Below are 20324 nucleotides of genomic sequence, written 5' to 3'. Positions count from 1 at the left end.
AAAATGCAATTTTTTTTTTCACGGCTCTACGTTATAAACTTCTGTGAAGCACATGGGGGTTCAAAGTGCTCGCCACACATCTAGATAAGTTCCTTAAGGGGTCTAGTTTCCAAAATGGTGTCACTTGTGGGGGGTTTCCACTGTTTAGGCACATCAGGGGCTCTCCAAACGCGACATGGCGTCCAATCTCAATTCCAGCCAATTCTACATTGAAAAAGTAAAACGGCACTCCTTCTCTTCCAAGCTCTGCGGTGCGCCCTAACAGTTGTTTACCCCCACATATTGGGTATCAGCGTACTCAGGAGAAATTGCACAACAACTTTTGTGGTCTAATTTCTCCTGTTACCCTTGTGAAAATAAGAATTTGTGGGCAAAAAGATCATTTTTGTGTAAACAAAAGCGATTTTTTATTTTCACGGCTCTACGTTATAAACTTCTGTGAAGCACTTGGGGGTTCAAAGTGCTCACCACACATCTAGATAAGTTCCTTAAGGGGTCTAGTTTCCAAAATGGTGTCACTTGTGGGGGGGTTTCCACTGTTTAGGCACATCAGGGGCTCTCTAAATGTGACATGGCGTCCGATCTCAATTCCAGCCAATTCTGCATTGAAAAAGTCAAATGGCGCTCCTTCACTTCTAAGTTCTGCGGTGCGCCCCCACATATGGGGTATTGGCGTATTCAGGAGAAATTGCATAACAAAATTTATGGTTACATTTCTGTTTTTACACTTGTGAAAATAAAAAAAATGGTTCTGAATTAAGATGTTTGCAAAAAAAAGTTAAATGTTCATTTTTTCCTTCCACATTGTTTCAGTTCCTGTGAAGCACGTAAAGGGTTAATAAACTTCTTGAATGTGGTTTTGAGAACCTTGAGGGGTGTAGTTTTTAGAATGGTGTCACACTTCATTATTTTCTATCATATAGACCCCTCAAAATGACTTCAAATGTAATGTGGTCCCTAAAAAAAAATGGTGTTGTAAAAATGAGAAATTGCTGGTCAACTTTTAACCCTTATAACTCCCTAACAAAAAAAAATTTTGTTTCCAAAATTGTGCTGATGTAAAGTAGACATGTGGGAAATGTTATTTATTAACTATTTTTTATGACATATCTCTCTGATTTAAGGGCATAAAAATACAAAGTTTGAAAATTGCAAAATTTTAAAAATTTTCGCCATATTTCCGTTTTTTTCATAAATAATCGCAAGTAATATCGAAGAAATGTTACCACTAACATGACGTACAATATGTCACAAAAAAACAATCTCAGAATCAGCGGGATCCGTTGAAGCGTTCCAGAGTTATAACCTCATAAAGTGACAGTGGTCAGAATTGCAAAAATTGGCCCGGTCATTAAGTACCAAATTGGCTCTGTCACTAAGGGGTTAAAGCCTCCCTGAGAGTCTTGGGATCACCTTGGTACCATTATTTAGCTTTTGGACACTTACAAAGACCACTTTCCCTCCTGATCTGTGACCCACAGTGGAGGGGGTGAGGCGGAGGGATACCTCACAAGAATATCTCATCCGGTGAAGCAAGAGACCCAGAATTTTTGCAAGTCCGGATCAAGTTTGGAGCCCAACAGCCACAGGTATTCTTTACCTGCCTTTATTGAGGAGGAACAACACTTGCATTTGGAGTTACATCTCCAGAGCTGCCATCAGCGTCGCAGAGGCGGAAGGATACCTGCTCACTACATAGTGGCATGGAGGACTAAAAAGTAGTGGAGCACTATACAGATTCCAAGAGGAAATCGGCAAGAAACACTCTGATTACTCCCACAGCCCCAGGAGGCTGCCCTTCGTCCCTCTAGTGAGGATACGAGGACGAAGGTGCACACTGTGCTGCATAGAACAACAACTGTTATAGAAGAGGAGAGGCGGAGGGATACGTCCGGTCACCACAGGAGAACAGGTGGACTGAAAGTGTGCCGATTACTTGGCACACCAAGGTACAGCAGTTTTCTTCCCCTACCCCTGGGGGTCTATTTCGCACTGTTTCTGGGGAGGCACAGGCAAGAGATCGCTGCGATATCATAATAACAAGATCGCAGCAGCCGGCGGAGGGATCTCAATATTGGAGCCGCACAACACTATATAGTTCCGGGACTAAGGACAAACTGTGAGCCTCCGAGGGGCACAGGGGGAGGGTTACAGTGCACATAGGGTGGAGGGACTTAAGTAATATCCCCCCCCCCTTCTAAACCCCCCTAAATAAATAAGACACAAAATAGTCCCTGCTTCAGCCCAGAATTAGTGAGACACTGGAATAATCATTAATGGTCTCTGCTGCCATCTTGTGGCGAAATCTGGAATAACACCAGACTCCTACTACTTCCATTACCCTTGGATTTTAGGATCCAGCTCACGGGTCCTGGCCTTCGGCCCCCTTGTATATTGGGAACTCGGTCCGGGGTGGGCTTGCTAATGGGGTGCTAGGCTCTATGGGGTGACCGCCCCACCCCCCATATCCCACCACTACCTTGGACACACAGTGCTTACTATAGACATCTATGGGAAAAACCAGAAAGATCCCTGAACAGAAAACAAAATCGGTTGGGGAAATTACCTCTGAAGACATGAAACGTTATTTAAATTCAACTCCCCAGACTAGAAATACAAGGTCTGCAATGACTTCTACTACTAACCGTGATAACTCCCCATCCGGGGATTCAGTGGGCACACGTAGCTCGTCGGCTGACGGCTTCGATGAGGACACCGCAGATTCGGAGGAAATGAACATCGCAGAATTGAGCAAGTACATCAAAGCCCTACCTACCAAAAAAGACCTTGAAGGATTCGCCTGCAGGCTTGAAAATACATATAAGCAAGAAATCCACAACTTGCAGAAAGAATTTACCACACGAATAGAGGACGTGGAAAAAACACACGAAAATATCTTTCGAGAACTGCAGGCCCATAGGGACCTCTTAATAGATCATACTCTCAAACTAGAAGATATCTCATCTGGAATGGAGGACCTCGAAAACCGCAATAGACGGAATAACATTCGTATACGAGGCCTCCCAGAATCTGTCGGTTTTTCTGATTTGGACCGTACAGTACAAAATATCTTTTTAGACCTGCTGGACGATAAGGATGGTGGCTCTATCGAGTTCGATAGGATCCATCGCGCTTTGGGTCCTAAACCTACTTCCGATTCTCGACCACGTGATGTTATATGTAGAATCCACTACTATAGAATCAAAGAAGCCATAATGACGGCTGCCAGGAAAAAAGAAGTCATCAGATTTGAGGATCACCCAATCTTAATCCTTTCTGATCTATCTAGACGTACTTTATTACTGCGCAGAGCTCTAAAACCATTACTGGCCGAACTTAAGAGAAGAGACATCCCATATAGATGGGGGTTCCCGTTCCAATTAACGGCCTCTAAGGGAGGCAAGTCGGCTTCTTTTCGAAAGCTTTGTGACTTAACTACTTTCCTGGGCACCTTCGAACTTCCTATGGTAAATCTTCCTGAGTGGCCTGTGAGCCCAACACTCCCTGAAGCTCCACCAAAATGGCTCAAGGTTCAACAAACCAAAAAACGAGACAACAAGCGGGTTCCATCTGACCCGCCTTGAGAACTTAGCATCCTGGTTTGGTGGTACAGAAAGGCGGGCTCGGCCTACTGATGGAGTGGGTTTCGTTTGAAGGCTTTTATAGTCTGGTTTTTCTCTTTTTTTGTATTTCTGTTATGTCGGTTATGATAGTCTGGCATTTATTGCTTAGTTTTATTATGTTTGCACTTTATTCTCATGTTCTGTGTTTTAGGTGCAGGTGTTGCAGATTGTGAGAAGTCATAGGCCCGTAGCTGGGGCTTTCCCTCCAGACCCTTCCCTTCCTCCTCTCCTAGGTATTCCTTTCCCTTCCCTTCTTCCACCTCTACTCCCTCCCCCCCCCTCACCACCCTTTTTCCCTACCTCTCCCACCCTCTCTTCCTATCCCTCCCCTCTTTCTCTTTACCTTTTTGGAGGATTCGCCTGTACAAGCAGGCCTGTGCTTACATTTTTTCATGATTCATATTCAGACTTGACTTCACACTTAGGTTCCTGCACTGACAATTAATTGCCTTGTTACTTTATATGACATATTTAATTTGATGTTTTGACATGTGTCCAAAAGATATTTCTTATGTTTTCTTGGGTGGGGGTGGGGGGTGGGGGGTCATGGTTCCTCCTTGGGCTTCCTTCCCTTTGGTTGGGTTCTCAGGTAGTATACTACCAAAACTTGTCTTACTGTAGTTAGAGCTACAAAGCTCTGGCTTTAGAGCAATTATAGATGTTTTGTTTTTTCTCTGTTTCTCTTCTTTTTTTTCTCTACTCCCTTTCCTTTTCTTCCCCTTTCTAAATACTTCCTCTCCATGCGGGTACTCCTTCCGGGCGGATCAATAAAAATTTGCTGCACAGTGGCGCATTCAGATTATGGGTAAATTAAAGTTTTGCTCCTTTAATGTAAAGGGGCTAAATATCCCTGAAAAAAGGAGACAGGTCCTATACACAAGTCATAAACAGCAGGTTTCGGTCCTGATGCTCCAGGAGACGCATTTTAAAACTGGGGCTGTCCCCCTCTGCGTTTCAAAATACTACCCCAAATGGTACCACAGTTCCAATCCGCATGCCAAATCTAAGGGGCTCTCGATAGCTTTCCATAAAAACTTTGTGCCGGAAGTGCTGAGTTCCTCTATAGACCCAGATGGTAGATATGTGTTTTTAAAAATTTCCTGTGATGCACGTCAATTGGTCTTGGCTAATGTCTATTTTCCGAATCAAGGTCAGCAGAGCTTCAGTGCGGAGTGTGGGAGGCGCCTCGGGGAATTTGCTGGCTCCTCTCCTGTGATACTGGGGGGCGATTTCAACATTCCCATGAATCCGGCGGTAGACGTCTCTTCGGGTAAGACTTCATACTCGCTTTCTTCTATTGCTCGGATTAGGAAACAAATGCGCGACATGAGACTAGTTGACATATGGAGGGTACTTCACCCGGGTACAAAGGACTACAGTTTTTTCTCACAAGTGCATAACACCTGCAGCAGAATTGATTACTTTTTTATCTCACACAACCTGCTGGATCTCCCAGTGGAAGCAGAGGTGGGTTCGATTTTGTGGTCGGACCATGCCCCGATATTTCTTTCAATTCTGTTCCATTCTAATACAAAACCGGGCTTCTCGTGGCGCCTGAATGAGAACTTGCTCCAGGATGCCAAATGCAAAACCGATGTGGAAAAGACGATATCCAATTTTGTAGCGGACCATGGGGGGGACACCACATCTTCTCCTATGAAATGGGAGGCCCTGAAAAGCGTGATACGGGGAGTTCTTATTTCACATGGCGCGCGCTTGAAGAGGGAGAGGGTCGCAGAAATAATTAAACTCTCAGACCAAATTCATAAATTAGAAACGCAACACAAAAGAGATCTCAATGAGGTTACATTCGCACACTTGTCCACAACCAGACAAAAGTTGCTCACCTTACTGGACCAAAAGTCACGCTACCTCAGGGAAAGGCTCCGAAATCGCTTCTACCAATATGGAAACAAAAGCGGCAAGATCTTGGCTAGATACATTAACCCACGTGGCCCAAATACATTTATTCCCTTTATTAAAAATGGGAAAGGGGAAAAGTTACATAATACTAGAGATATCATCTCGAGCTTCAGTGATTACTACAAAGACTTAGACTGCGGTCACACTACACGATGCACGACGCTGAAGCGATAAATTCATGACGTATTTGCGATGTAGAAGTCGTATGGGACAGTCGTACGGTCGTGTCACACACGACGATTCAGAGCAAATTTTGCATAATCTGTGCGTGACGTTGTTCACAAGGGGCGTGTTGTGCCACTAGTTAGTGTGGTGATAGGCCAAAGGTTCTGTGCACACAATTGGTTGGAAAATTTGTCACCTGAGCGCTATTGTTCCCAATGCCACTTCACTGCTTTCAAAATTTCCTTTCTTCACTTCGTACTTGGACACTTGGTGGACCTGGACATCGGAATTTTGTACCTCGCTGAATATACCACGCTTTGCACCGCTGCTTCGAGGTATGTAAACCGCTTGGGCGTGGTGGATGGAACGCTGTATGGACGGCATGAGTGCTTCGTTCCACCACTGAAGCGAAGTGGATGGTACACTGTTGTGACTGGAGGGCTACAATGTGGCAGATGGTACGCTGTTGTGCTTGGTTGTGACTGGTGGGCTACAGCGTGGTAGATGGAACTCAGTTTGTTCGGCATGACCGCTTCGTTCCACCGCTGAAGCGATGCGGATGGTACGCTGGTGTGACTGCTTATGACCGGTTGTGTGTGATGAGCTAGAGCGTGGCAGATGGCACAATGTATGGTCACCATGAGCGCTTTGTGTGGCTGCTGTAAGGAAGCGGGCGGTACACTGTTTTGGGTTATGGTGGACTATAGGCGCGGCAGATGGAAGAAGCGATGCGGATGGTACGCTGTTGTGACTGGTCGTGACTGGTGGGCTACAGCGTGGTAGATGGAACTCAGTTTGTTCGGCATGACCGCTTCGTTCCACCGCTGAAGCGATGCGGATGGTACGCTGTTGTGACTGCTTATGACCGGTTGTGTCTGTTGCGCTACAGCGTGGCAGATGGTACAATGTATGGTCACCATGAGCGCTTTGTGTGGCTGCTGTAGGGAAGCGGGCGGTACACTGTTTTTGGTTATGGTGGACTATAGGCGCGGCAGATTGAAGAAGCGATGCGGATGGTACGCTGTTGTGACTGGTCGTGACTGGTCGTGACTGGTGGGCTACAGCGTGGTAGATGGAACTCAGTTTGTTCGGCATGACCGCTTCGTTCCACCGCTGAAGCGATGCGGATGGTACGCTGTTGTGACTGCTTATGACCGGTTGTGTCTGTTGAGTTAGAGCGTGGCAGATGGTACAATGTATGGTCACCATGAGCGCTTTGTGTGGCTGCTGTAGGGAAGCGGGCGGTACACTGTTTTGGGTTATGGTGGACTATAGGCGCGGCAGATTGAAGAAGCGATGCGGATGGTACGCTGTTGTGACTGGTCGTGACTGGTGGGCTACAGCGTGGTAGATGGAACTCAGTTTGTTCGGCATGACCGCTTCGTTCCACCGCTGAAGCGATGCGGATGGTACGCTGTTGTGACTGCTTATGACCGGTTGTGTCTGTTGCGCTACAGCGTGGCAGATGGTACAATGTATGGTCACCATGAGCGCTTTGTGTGGCTGCTGTAGGGAAGCGGGCGGTACACTGTTTTGGGTTATGGTGGACTATAGGCGCGGCAGATTGAAGAAGCGATGCGGATGGTACGCTGTTGTGACTGGTCGTGACTGGTCGTGACTGGTGGGCTACAGCGTGGTAGATGGAACTCAGTTTGTTCGGCATGACCGCTTCGTTCCACCGCTGAAGCGATGCGGATGGTACGCTGTTGTGACTGCTTATGACCGGTTGTGTCTGTTGAGTTAGAGCGTGGCAGATGGTACAATGTATGGTCACCATGAGCGCTTTGTGTGGCTGCTGTAGGGAAGCGGGCGGTACACTGTTTTGGGTTATGGTGGACTATAGGCGCGGCAGATGGAAGAAGCGATGGTAGGCATGAGCGCTTTGTGTGGCTGCTGTTGTTAAGCGTTTGGCACACTGGCAAAAGTATTGTTAATAGGACGCTTTGTCAACCATGTAATTTTTTTTTTTAATTACTTTTTAGATGTCAAATCGTGTGGAGTTCATCCGGGATTTCATCGAGATTTATCAGTCTTTTCCCTGCCTCTGGAAAATAAAATCTCCTGAGTATTGTAACAGGGAAAAGAGGAGGGAGGGTTACTTACAGCTCATTGAGCTTTACAATCGTCAGGCACCAGATGAGGCAGCTAACGAAGCAGTTATTAAAAAGAAAATCCAGGCGCTCCGCACGGTCTGGAGGAAGGAGCTGAACAAGGTTCTTCAGACTACAAGGTCCGGAGCTTCCACTGAAGAAGTTTATGTGCCAAAACTGTGGTATTTTGAGCATCTTAATTTTCTGAGGGACCAAGAGGTGCCACGGACTTCAACGTGTCTTCGATTGTTGGCACCTGTGGAACCAATAGTTTCGGAGAACCACGCCGAGCAGGAGTCACAAGGGCAACAAGTAAGTAGCTCTTTGGACGAAAGTTCACCAATGTGTCCTATAATTACATAATTTTTCTCTGCATTTTAGGTTTTATACTTCTGATTATCACATCAGTTTAAAGTTGTTACAAAAACATGTACACATAAGTAACCCTGTTGCAGTCAAGAATTATAAGGGGAACGTAATATGTATGAAATGGAGATATATGTAAACCATACCATCGAAGCAATATAGAAAATAGTATCGCGTCAAGCTGCCGATGTACTCTTGTTGAGACTATTTAGACTATTAAATATTGGTCAGGTTCCCATAGCAGTCAGAACAGTGTAGTTCAAAGTATTCAATAAAAGGGAGGGTTAAAGAATATTACTAAGCATCAAATATATTATAATCTTTTTGTTACCTACTACGAATATATAGTTTGGATGCGGTTATGGTGGTACTACTTTTTGTTGCCGGGTTCATAACTTTTTTTTTTTTTCCCCCCCCCCAGGATGACAGTGCGCAGGAGAGTACACTTGACTGTTCACAGGACTGCACAACAACAGATCTAGTGGAGGCTGCACCTGCCAGGAGTCAATCGAGGCAAGTTCAAAGAAAACGGAAAGCCACCTCAGACGCCTCAAATGAACTATTGAGCCTGGCAAAGAAGGTGTTGACAAGAAATGTTAGCCCTGCGTTAGAGGGGTTTGGACACTATGTGGTTGACAAACTGGCAAAAATGGACGACAACCAAAGAATACTAGCAGAGCGTCTGATTCTGGAAGCAGTAAACAAGGGTACTGATGGCGATTTGGACAAGAACACTTGTTTGGTCTCTTCCCGGCCAATACAGCGGACAGAGCCATCAAATTTCAATGGTTGGTCACAGGGTCAGACATCGATGCGACACAATCCTCACGTTTCCCACTTCGGCCAGCCACCCCCTAATAACTCCTACACACCAATACCTTTACATATGGCTTCGCCCATCAGGCACCAAAATTTTCAGCCGGAACAATCGTCGTATCATAATTTGTGATTTCCTAACTACTTTTACATCCCTTTTTTTTTTTTGTCTTGTTAAAATAATGTTTGAAATAAAAGCTTTTATTATACATTCTATCACTACTTTTTGATTGGTGTGTCTCAATCACAGCACTGTATGAGGGAACAAATTAACGTAACAAATTCATGTACAGTTAACTAAAAAAAAAAAATCGAATGAAAGTTTAACTAAATCTTTTAATTGGAACAACAAAAAATGGATTATTGGCCCGCCTACAACTGCTGGCACATGTCCCGCAGCTTCTGCAGCTCCTCCATTGCCACATTGTGCTGCTCCTGAATATGTGCCATAGTGTGGAGTAACTTGTCTATGCCGGCTTCAATATCCTCTTTGTTGACAGTGACGAGAGCTGTGGGTCAAAAAACATAACATTAATAACACTGTAGTCTCCCGATGTGTCTTTGCTTCTGTGAATGAAAAAAAATAAAAAAAATAAGCAAAGGGGGGGGGGGTGTTTGTTTGGGTTGGGGGTGAAAGAGTGGGCCTGCAACAAAATCCAAATAACTTAATTGTGGGAACCTACTAGAATGTTGAGGCACGGAGGGCACTTCTGGATCTGAGTCGCTGTTGAATGCCTCGTGCTGTCGGCGGCGGCGCTGTCTCTTTGCCTCTGTGAAGGAAAAAAAAAAAACAAGGTCTGTCAGCATATATGGCAACAGTGGCTGCCGGGGGAGGGGGGGGGGTGTTAAGAGGGGACCTGCAACTTAATCCAAATCACATAATTGTGGGAACCTACTAGGATCTGGAGGAGTTGACCCGGAGGGCACAGATCCAGGAGAGGCTGGGCGGGATGCCTCGTGGCGGCGGTGGTGCTGTGTCTTTGACTCTGTGAAGAAAAAAAAAAAAAAAAAATTTTTTTTAAAGTTCTGTTAGCATATATGGCAACACTGGCTGCCGGGGGGGGGAAGGGGACCAGAAACAAAATCCAAATAACATTTTTGTGGGAACCTACTAGGATCTGGAGGAGTTGACCCGGAGGGCTCCGGGACATTGGACCCTGAGGGCACAGAGCCAGAAGAGGCTGGGCGGGATGCCTCGTGGCGGCGGCGGTGCTGTGTCTTTGCCTCTGTGAAGAAAAAAAAAAAAAAAAAAAATTTTTGAAAAAGGTCTGTTAGCATATATGGCAACACTGGCTGCCGGGGGGGGGAAGGGGACCAGAAACAAAATCCAAATAACATTTTTGTGGGAACCTACTAGGATCTGGAGGAGTTGACCCGGAGGGCTCCGGGACATTGGACCCTGAGGGCACAGAGCCAGAAGAGGCTGGGCGGGATGCCTCGTGGCGGCGGCGGTGCTGTGTCTTTGCCTCTGTGAAGAAAAAAAAAAAAAAAAAAAATTTTTGAAAAAGGTCTGTTAGCATATATGGCCACACTGGCTGCCGGGGGGGGGGAAGGGGACCAGAAACAAAATCCAAATAACATTTTTGTGGGAACCTACTAGGATCTGGAGGAGTTGACCCGGAGGGCTCCGGGACATTGGACCCTGAGGGCACAGAGCCAGAAGAGGCTGGGCGGGATGCCTCGTGGCGGCGGCGGTGCTGTGTCTTTGCCTCTGTGAAGAAAAAAAAAAAAAAAAAAATTTTTGAAAAAGGTCTGTTAGCATATATGGCCACACTGGCTGCCGGGGGGGGGAAGGGGACCAGAAACAAAATCCAAATAACATTTTTGTGGGAACCTACTAGGATCTGGAGGAGTTGACCCTGAGGGCACAGAGCCAGAAGAGGCTGGGCGGGATGCCTCGTGGCGGCGGTGGTGCTGTGTCTTTGCCTCTGTGAAGGGAAAAAAAAAAAAAAAAAGGTCTGTCAGCATATATGGCAACACTGGCTGCCGGGGGGGGGGGGGGGGAGGAGGGGACCTGCAACCAAACCCAAATCACATTATTGTGGGAACCTACTAGGATCAGTTGTCTTTGACCCGGAGGGCTCTGGGACTTCAGAGGCGGTGTGTGATGCCTCGTGTCTACGGCGGCGCTGTCTCTTTGCCTCTGTGAAGGAAAAAAAAAGTTCGGTCAGCAGTTAGCTGTGCCACATAGTACTTTTCACCGTTCATACTGTCCCATAGCTGTGGCACATAGTGGCTCTGCAACGTTCAAACTGTCCCATAGCTGTGGCACATAGTGGCTCTGCAACATTCAAACTGTCCCATAGCTGTGGCACATAGTGGCTCTGCAACATTCAAACTGTCCCATAGCAGTGGCACATAGTGGCTCTGCAACGTAGAAACTGTCCCATAGCTGTGGCACATAGTGGCTCTGCAACGTTCAAACTGTCCCATAGCAGTGGCACATAGTGGCTCTGCAACGTAGAAACTGTCCCATAGCTGTGGCACATAGTGGCTCTGCAACGTTCAAACTGTCCCATAGCAGTGGCACATAGTGGCTCTGCAACGTAGAAACTGTCCCATAGCTGTGGCACATAGTGGCTCTGCAACGTTCAAACTGTCCCATAGCTGTGGCACATAGTGGCTCTGCAACGTTCATACTGTCCCATAGCTGTGGCACATAGTGGCTCTGCAACATTCAAACTGTCCCATAGCTGTCCAACATACTTTTGGGTACCTGAGTACTAACCTCTGCTAATCTCCTGGCGAAGCTCCTGCAGGCGCTCTGGGCTTTTCGACTTGAGATCGCCCCATTTTTTCACTATCTGGGCCTTGGTCCGAGTTATCCCAAACCGCTTCCTGAGGCCCTCAGACACCACACGGACAACTTCCTCCTTGTGCTGGTTGCGGTGCAGCACCATCCCTGTGGTTTCATACTGCATCCTATCCATTGTTCCAATAAGGAACTTGAGCTCTGGGATGCCCATAGGTGGACCACGGCGACTGGCAGCCATTATCACGATGTCAGGGGACAAAAACAAGCTAGGGCAGGCACGCAGGAACGCTGTAACGTCATCACGCCGTCATAGACCACGAGCGTACTTAACGTGCCGCTCCGGCGTTATATAACGATACTTCGAACGGCATTTACTATGTGCGTTCCTTTCTTAACGCTCAGTCGTCACAAATGTGACGCTGTTCATAAACGGCAACGCTATTGCGATGCCAATGGCGCGGCAGGACGGCGGAGCGCAGCTCCTCCTCTGGGCGTTGCTCTTCAGGGTCATTCCATCTAAAATGGCGGCGAGAATGCGTTCTGCTCCTCTGGGGCAGCCAGAACTCCTTTTTTTTATTTCCCAGATGGATGCCATGGATTACGAGGGTCTGGAGAGCCGCCCTGCCCACCCACACATCCACAAGCGAGAAGTGCTTGGACAAATAACAAGAATGATGGAAAGGAGGTTTGGTGTCTGCCGCAGTCAGCTTCAGCTGCGTAAAAAATGGGCTGACCTCCGCTATAAAACGCCACAAATGTTTGCGGAGTTGCGTGCGGAGGCAAGGCGAGGCAAGTACTAGTACTAGCTTTGCTCTGCAGCACTCAACATTTGTGTGTAAACATTGTGATTCTTTACTTTAGGTGTAGAGAGACAGCGGCGGCAAGTCAGACACACCATTGCCACCAGTACCCCATCTTCAGGCACCAGTGGGAGCCCACAGTCCGGGACATCACGTAAGTTCACAATCATTTATTGCATTTTTTTTAACATCACACGGGACATAACAGGGTACCTGAAATATTTGAAGACATTACAGACGCAGTAATGACCCAGCGGCCTACCACACCTCCACCATCTGTTGCGACCATGCACCCTCGCACCCCTGTGAAGTGTGATATAAATTTTATGTTTCAGTATATTGTTAGCTTTGATCTGCAGCACTCTACATGTGTTTTTAAAGATTGCGTTTGTAAACTTTCTGTGTAGAGAGACAGCGGCAGCAACAGGTACCTGCCATTGCCAGCAGCACCACAGCATCCAGCACCAGCGGGAGCCCACAGTCCGTGACGTCACGTAAGTTAACAATCATAGATTACAATTTTTCAACTGCATACGGGACATAAGAGGGTAGCGGAAATATTTGAATACATTACAGACGCAGTAATGACCCAGCGGCCTACCACGCCACCACCAGAGAGCAGACGGCCTCGCACCCCTACACCACCCTCAACACCTCCCTTTCGACACTCCTCTTCCTCCCCCGGGTCGGCGGCATTCTCCCCAGAAGCTAACATACGTAAGTGACCAAAACTGCGAGCGCTTCCCAACGGCGTGTTCCATAGTTAACCAGATCTGTTATTATTTGCTTTTAGGTGCTGCAGCAGTGGCCAGATCGCTGGGATGGGACATTAGCAGCTCTGGTTCTGGCAATGAGGAACCGGCGTCCCTTCTCCGTAAGTATCAAGATAATGCGAGTGGTTTTCTGCTGGATGTCACCATAGACAACCAAAACTGTAAAATATATTAAAATTTACATCGCCCTGTGGTGCCAGACCAAATAGAAATTTACAACACAGAAAATTCGGTCCTGCCCCAGAGGTCGAGATGTATTTTCAGAGGAATCAACGTTGGTTCTCCAACCTCTTCTATCCACAGAAACGGCCACCTTAAGAGAGCTCCTGGCGAGACAATTGCGACTGGAGCGGACAGCAGCGCTCCTGCAGCAGACAGCAGCGCTCCTCCAGAGTCAAGTGGAGCAGCAGGGCGTGACGCTGCGACACCTCTTGGGCAGGAGATAATATTTTTTTTGGTGGGGGGGTTATGTTATATTTTGTTGTAAAATAATTTAAAACCAAGAAGTGTTACAAAAAAAAACAAAAATCTTCGCATTCTTTCTTTAATGTTTACCAAGCTATAAGGGTTAACAGCAACATTGTATAGGCATCACATTTAAAGTTATTTAGCGAGGTTTATATGACAGCAAAGCAAAAAAACAAATTTTTATGTTATACGGCGCGATCCTGCCACGGTACAGCTCCAGAACCATTAAAGTACTGACAGTATTTTTCGCGACAGTCCCTTGCATCGTCTGCCTGTCTGCCAGATCCAAGAGCTTGAAGAGCTGTAAAATTTTCAGGTTGTGTACGCCATTCCCCGGGCACAATATCTCCGGTTCGTGCGTCCACTGCATCAATAAACGAAGGAGGAGAATAGGAGTTCGTATCATGACGTCTCAGGAAATTATGGAGCACACAGCATGCCAAAACCACAATGTCTATAGACGGCAGCTTCAAGTTGATAGCTGTGTGGAACACTCTAAACCGATTTGCCATTATCCCAAAGGCATTTTCAACCACACGACGGGCCCTCGACAACCGGTAATTAAAGATTCTGCGCTCCGGTGTGAGTGTTCTCTGTGCAAATGGCTTCAGCAAATGTGGATGAAGAGGGAAAGCTTCATCAGCGATGAAGACAAAATTTAGGTTTGCTTTTGTGTCTTCATTTAGTGGCAACAGCAGTTCATTGTTCCTCAAGCTTTCCCCAAATGAAGTGTGTTCAAAAACACCACCGTCGGAGACTCGACCATTCATGCCAACATCCACATCGACAAACTCATAGTTTGCATTGACAAGGGCCATGAGGATCACACTGAAATATCCTTTGTAGTTGAAAAAAAATGATCCAGAGTTGGCTGGTTGCGTGATGCGCACATGCTTTCCATCTAATGCACCACCGCAGTTTGGAAACTGCCACAGCTCATCAAAATCGGAACCAATCCTCTTCCAGTCATCCGCCGTCTTGGGAAACTGCAAGATGAGAAGGAAACATGTACAAATTTGGTCAAATATATTATGCACATACACTCTCATGTGGACATCCTACAGCGATTGAGGCGCAGTATGGATTAGTATAACAAAGTCAACAACACAGAGTATGCAGGCAGCCATTTTTTTTACAGATGGCTTCGGTCACTCAGAGGGGGTGCTAAACAATATATCTAAATAATAGAATCAATAAAATTACGTTGGGAGCAGCAAATAAAAAAGGGTGGCGCAGGGTTGGAGCAGCACATATCAGAATGGAGACGCAAAATGGTAGCAGCACATGTCAGAATGGAGGCGCAGGATCACAGCAGCACATGTCTGAATGGGGGCGCAGGATGGGAGCAGCACATGATAGGATGTAGAACATATACCTATAGAAATGCTCGCCATCAGGGCGTAGAACTGGTTCAATAGCTAGTATAATATATCGACATAACACAGCAGCCAAAAAAAAATAGTAGTACCTCCATATAATGCCTTAAGCTCTGCACAATGGCCTCGCATGTCTCCGGAATCACAACGCTCAGGAAAGGTCTGGAAACAGCTGCGGAAAACTGCAAATCCTGAAGAGACCTTCCTGTTGCCAGGAAGCGCAGTGTCACCGCCAACCTTTCCTCCACGGGCACGGCTGCACGCATCGGCGTATCACACCTTTGTATGAGTGGCGTAACAGCAGACAGTATTATTTTGAAGGATTCCTCGGACATCCGAAGGTAGTTTCGGAAATCTTGAGGGTTATTGTCACGTAACTCTCTTATGAGACCCATGTGTGACAATGTGGATCTTTTCTGCAGCCAGCTCCGGGTCCACATGCGACGTTTTCGTTTAGGACGTCTCTCCTCTTGGAGACGTGCTGCCTCAAACACCAGGGCAGCAGCAACAACAGAACTCTCATCGGAAGTGAGCATAGTTCCTAAAAAGAAAACAAACGTACAATAAATACACGTGCTTACAAAACAATGTTCTGACCATTGATCTAATAACTATATATGTTACTACTGGTATTAAATGGGGCAGTCAACCATCTCGATCTGTAAAAGGATTAATTAATTGGGCCACGCAACAGCTGTGTACCTGAGGTTCTCAGGCCTACCCTACTCAAAGGAACAATCAACCACACTCCAGCGTTTATCCCCGTTGAAGCGCAACATATGCTACGCTGTAGCGTTATACATACCTTTTGCGGTAAAAGTCTAGTAGTTAAAAGTCCAGGGAATCCAGCGAATTTAGGAGTTCTGTTCACAGCACGTGCTACAGAGAGAAATGAATAGCGCGCTCGAGAGCTCCGGTTTTATCCGCTGGGAACAATAGTCCTTTGTCGAATGAGCGCACAGTATTGTACCGCCCAATCAGCACACGGGAGGTGGAGAATTCAGCGCTCCTACGTAGCCAGCTCCTCCGCCCTTTACATCGTATACAATATCGTGCACACCTTTGTCACACCATGCGATCATGCCGCCACAGCGGGACACTAGACGACGAAAGAAAGTTTCAAACGATGTGCTACGACGTACGATTCACAGCGGGGTCCCTGATCGCAGGAGCGTGTCACACGCTGCGATATCGTACCTATATCGCTCGAACGTCACAAATCGTGCCGTCGTAGCGATCTAAATTGCACTGTGTGACGGTACCCTTATACAACATAGATGGCCACTACAAAGATCTGTCCACATCCGCTCTCCATAACAAAATTAATACGTATTTACAGCAAAACAATATACCCCTTCTACCGGAGGACGAGATTCTGGGCCTAGAGAGTGAGTTTACACTGGAGGAGGTTTTGGAGACTATCAAAGGCCTGAAACAAGGGAAAAGTCCAGGTCCAGACGGGTACTCAGCCGGTTTTTATAAATCATTCTCCTCATTATTGAGCCCGATTTTTCTTGAAGTGTGTAATTCGGTCTCCTCGGGTGGTTCCTTTCCCCCTCAGGCTTTGGCTGCTCATATCACGGTCATACCAAAACCAGATAAAGACCCCTCATTACGTAATAATTATCGTCCAATATCTCTTATAAATTTAGACATTAAAATCTACGCGAAGATGATTGCAAATAGATTGAGCCCTCTCCTTCCAAACGTGATTAACCAAGACCAGGTTGGTTTTGTCCCAGGCAGGGAGGCGCGTGATAATACCATTAGGACCATCTCTTTAATAGACGGGGCGGGACGGGAGGGGGGTGATCCCATGTGTATCCTGTCGATCGATGCTGAGAAGGCCTTCGACAGGGTACACTGGGAGTTTTTGTTCCGGGCCCTGGCGGGGATTGGTCTGGGAGAAAATATGATGCATAGAATAAAGGCCTTATATACCTCCCCTAACGCCCAGGTGAAGGTGAATGGCACCCTTTCAGACACGTTCGAGATACGGAATGGTACGAGGCAGGGGTGCCCGCTCTCCCCTCTCCTATATATCCTGTCAATGGAATACCTGGCCACCGCCATACGCAATAACCCCTCCATAAGAGGAGTTAAATTAAGATCAGAGGAACACAAGTTGGCGCTTTTTGCCGATGATATCCTCTTATATGTTACCTCTTCCATAACTAGCATACCCAATATCATTTTAGAATTATCGAAATTCGGTCACCTAAGCAATTTCAAAATTAATTCCCATAAATCCATGGCCTTAAACATATCCCTACCACCATCTGAGGTGAGTAGGCTTCGAGCCTCTTTCCCGTTTGGTTGGCGCTTCGATTCACTTCCATATCTGGGGATCAGAATAACAGCCAAAACATCTGGTTTGTACGATGCAAACTTTAAAAAGGCGTTGCAAAAAGCGGAGCTGGACTTAGAGAAGTGGCATAAACTTCAACTGTCTTGGTTTGGTAGAGTTAATGTAATTAAAATGGATTTATTGCCTCGCCTTTTATATTATTTCCAGACAATCCCGTTATATCTTCCCGCGTCCTTCTTCTCGCGACTCAAGAAAGCGGTCATCCGATTGGTCTGGTCTCATGCTAGATCAAGAATATCACATTTTGTATTAAGCAGGTCCAAGAAGAGGGGGGGAATTGGCCTACCAGACTTCCTAGTATATAGTCGTGCCTCATTAGGTACTTGCATTTTAGACCTATACCACAGCAGTAACAACAAGAAATGGGTGGGCCTGGAGGGCGATCTCGTTGGCGGGGATCCTCAGACGATATTGTGGAACACAGGAGGGGGGGGTGAGGTCGAACCTTCCATTCATGACTAGGAACATGCTTCTACTTGTACGACAGAGTGGCAGAAATACTATAACCTCTACAGCCCCGGGTCCACTAACCCCAATTTACGACAATCCTCACTTCCCCGCAGGTCTCCGTAGGGAAAATTTCCTGAGTAAAAAACAGAGCTTCAAGACCCATTATATTTGACTTCATAAATCAGACAGGTATTAAGTCCCTACACGAAATATACCAGGGGGGGGAACCTCCTGAGGGCTCTTGGTTCTTTTACGAACAGCTAAAGAGCTTCATAGGCACATCATTTAAACTTAATAAGTCCATGGGGTTGTTAACTCCTTTCGAGAAAATTTGTCTCGCTGAGGAGCCCCCGTCTCGTAAGGTGTCCCTCTTATATCATCTTTTCCAGGAGAGTCAGACCCCAACACATGACTTCCCAACGTTTTTCTCAAGATGGGAGAGTGACTTGGGGATTTCATTGTCCCAAGAGGAAAGAGATAAGATTTTTCTGTTCACCTTTAGGACTTCGCTGTCGGCTGTGTCACAGGAGAGGAGTTACAAGGTTCTGTCGAGGTGGTATAGATGCCCCTGCCAGGTTCACGCTATGTTCCCGGTGATACCGGATATCTGTTGGAGATGCTCATCAGATAAAGGGACTTATGTCCATATCTGGTGGGAATGTCCACCCATAAAGAAATTCTGGATGCTAGTTTTCGATCTCCATAACAAATTATCCTTTCGCAAAATACAACCCACAGTGGAACTAGCCCTATTGTCTCTCTGTGACATGTCGATATCTGGTTTTAAGAGGAGTCTTCTCAGACATTTTCTTACGGCTGCCAGGAATTTGATTCCTAGATACTGGAAGCAGGATCGTTACCCCTCAGGCTCCGATTTTGTTGCGGAGCTTAACAACATTTACAGAATGGAACAATTGATAAGTGAATCCATGGGGGATTCGGCGAAATTTTTTAACACTTGGGCTTCATGGATTGTATTCAGGGAGACCCCGGAGTTGGACATATGGTTGTCCAGGTCCTAATTCATATCTGGAGCCGATATGGGAGCGTTCGCGTAATGGTTGTTGCCCCTATCCTCTGGCCTGCTGTCGTGGCCTAAAGCCAATGTTGGTGACTCAATGTTCTTCTCTCCACTACATGGGGCCTGCGGTCGGCCCGGGAGGGGTGCCGCATTCCTCATACCTAGCGTACCCTCTTACCTTCACCCGCTTTCCTTCCCCCCCCTTTTTTTTCTCCTTTTTTTTTCCTTTCTTTTTCTCTTCTTTCTTTCCTCCTATTTCCGTTTCATTAATTCTTTCTACTTCTGCTTACTTCCTATATCTAGTGACATTCTATACTAATATAAACGATTAAATATATCTAGTAATGCTTGATTGCCTTTGATGCTGTTTATATGTTTCAACTATGAAGAGTATCATTGCTAACTTGAAAGTGTTATCGTTGGCAGTGGCCAACTACATTTAATATTTGCTGAGACTTTCTTTATTTGTACGATCTACGGGTTGTACCCCGTTGAGTTTAATAATTGTTTCAGCACTGTACCATTGTTTGTATTGTTTATTTGCTTCAATAAACCTGATTTATACGAAAAATTGGTTATAACAGCATTTTATGCTACATTGCATTTATTTATTAATGATCTACAAACAGTACCTTCCCTTTAACTGGCAAATAAATAGTTACCGTGGTTTTACTGGCACAGCAGGAAAGGTATTTGATATCAATTCTATTTCATCATATATTTCACCTGCAATGAAAAATATAAACATTATTTGGGGGCACAGTGGTTATAAACAAGTTTATTTATATTACATTACTTATATAGCACCATTATTTCCACAGCACTTTACAAATATTATCATCACTGTCCCCATTTTGGCTCACAATCTAAATTATCTCAATGTGTCTTTGGAGTGTGGTAGGAAACCCACGCAAACACAGGGAGAACATACAAACTCTTGCAGATGTTCTCCTTTTTGGGGTTTGAACCCCAGACCCAGCATTGCTAGCAACAGTGCTAGAAAAAAACCTCAAAAGAAAGAATATGGGGGTTCCAAATCAACTTATAAACACCTCAAAACAAAAGAAACCCTTAAAATATGCCTTTTATTAATATATTTAAAAATGTCAACCTTCGTGGCAATCAAGGGACTCACATATATTTACAAAACGTCAAATGACTAAGAATTCTTAAAGAGGGAAGGGAGACTATTTTCGCCCTGGTAGGTTCTAAATGATTCCCTACCTGACTACGGAGGTTGGCATCCTAGTTGTTGACGATATGGCGCCCCCACTCAACGTCTGTATCCCTAGAGTCCCTATATCATCCTAATATACCAAAAGAAAGGCAA

The 20324-nt window shown here is 46.0% G+C and overlaps 1 protein-coding gene and 2 long non-coding RNA genes across 3 annotated transcripts; 2 read left to right on the top strand and 1 right to left on the bottom strand.

The window, feature by feature from the left end:
* Positions 1 to 6442: 6442 nt before the first annotated feature.
* Positions 6443 to 9199, top strand: LOC138680232 (uncharacterized). Its single transcript, XM_069767859.1, has 2 exons — positions 6443 to 8113; positions 8589 to 9199. Exons 1-2 carry the CDS (start codon positions 7694 to 7696, stop codon positions 9114 to 9116), a joined length of 948 nt encoding a protein of 315 aa, XP_069623960.1. The 5' UTR covers positions 6443 to 7693; the 3' UTR covers positions 9117 to 9199.
* A 52-nt stretch (positions 9200 to 9251) lies between these two features.
* Positions 9252 to 10209, bottom strand: LOC138680248 (uncharacterized). The gene is made up of 3 exons (XR_011321618.1): positions 10096 to 10209; positions 9667 to 9753; positions 9252 to 9492 (listed from the first exon to the last, which is right to left on the bottom strand). It is a non-coding gene; the product is annotated as an uncharacterized lncRNA (long non-coding RNA).
* A 1405-nt stretch (positions 10210 to 11614) lies between these two features.
* On the top strand, positions 11615 to 13568 carry LOC138680221 (uncharacterized). Its single transcript, XR_011321617.1, has 3 exons — positions 11615 to 12692; positions 12946 to 13032; positions 13115 to 13568. It is a non-coding gene; the product is annotated as an uncharacterized lncRNA (long non-coding RNA).
* Positions 13569 to 20324: the final 6756 nt, after the last annotated feature.

Source organism: Ranitomeya imitator, chromosome 1 (genome assembly GCF_032444005.1).
Source record: "Ranitomeya imitator isolate aRanImi1 chromosome 1, aRanImi1.pri, whole genome shotgun sequence".
NCBI classification, from domain to species: Eukaryota; Metazoa; Chordata; class Amphibia; order Anura; family Dendrobatidae; genus Ranitomeya; species Ranitomeya imitator.
The sequence above is the reverse complement of the archived record's forward strand: the minus strand, read 5'-3'. Positions and strand labels throughout refer to the sequence as shown.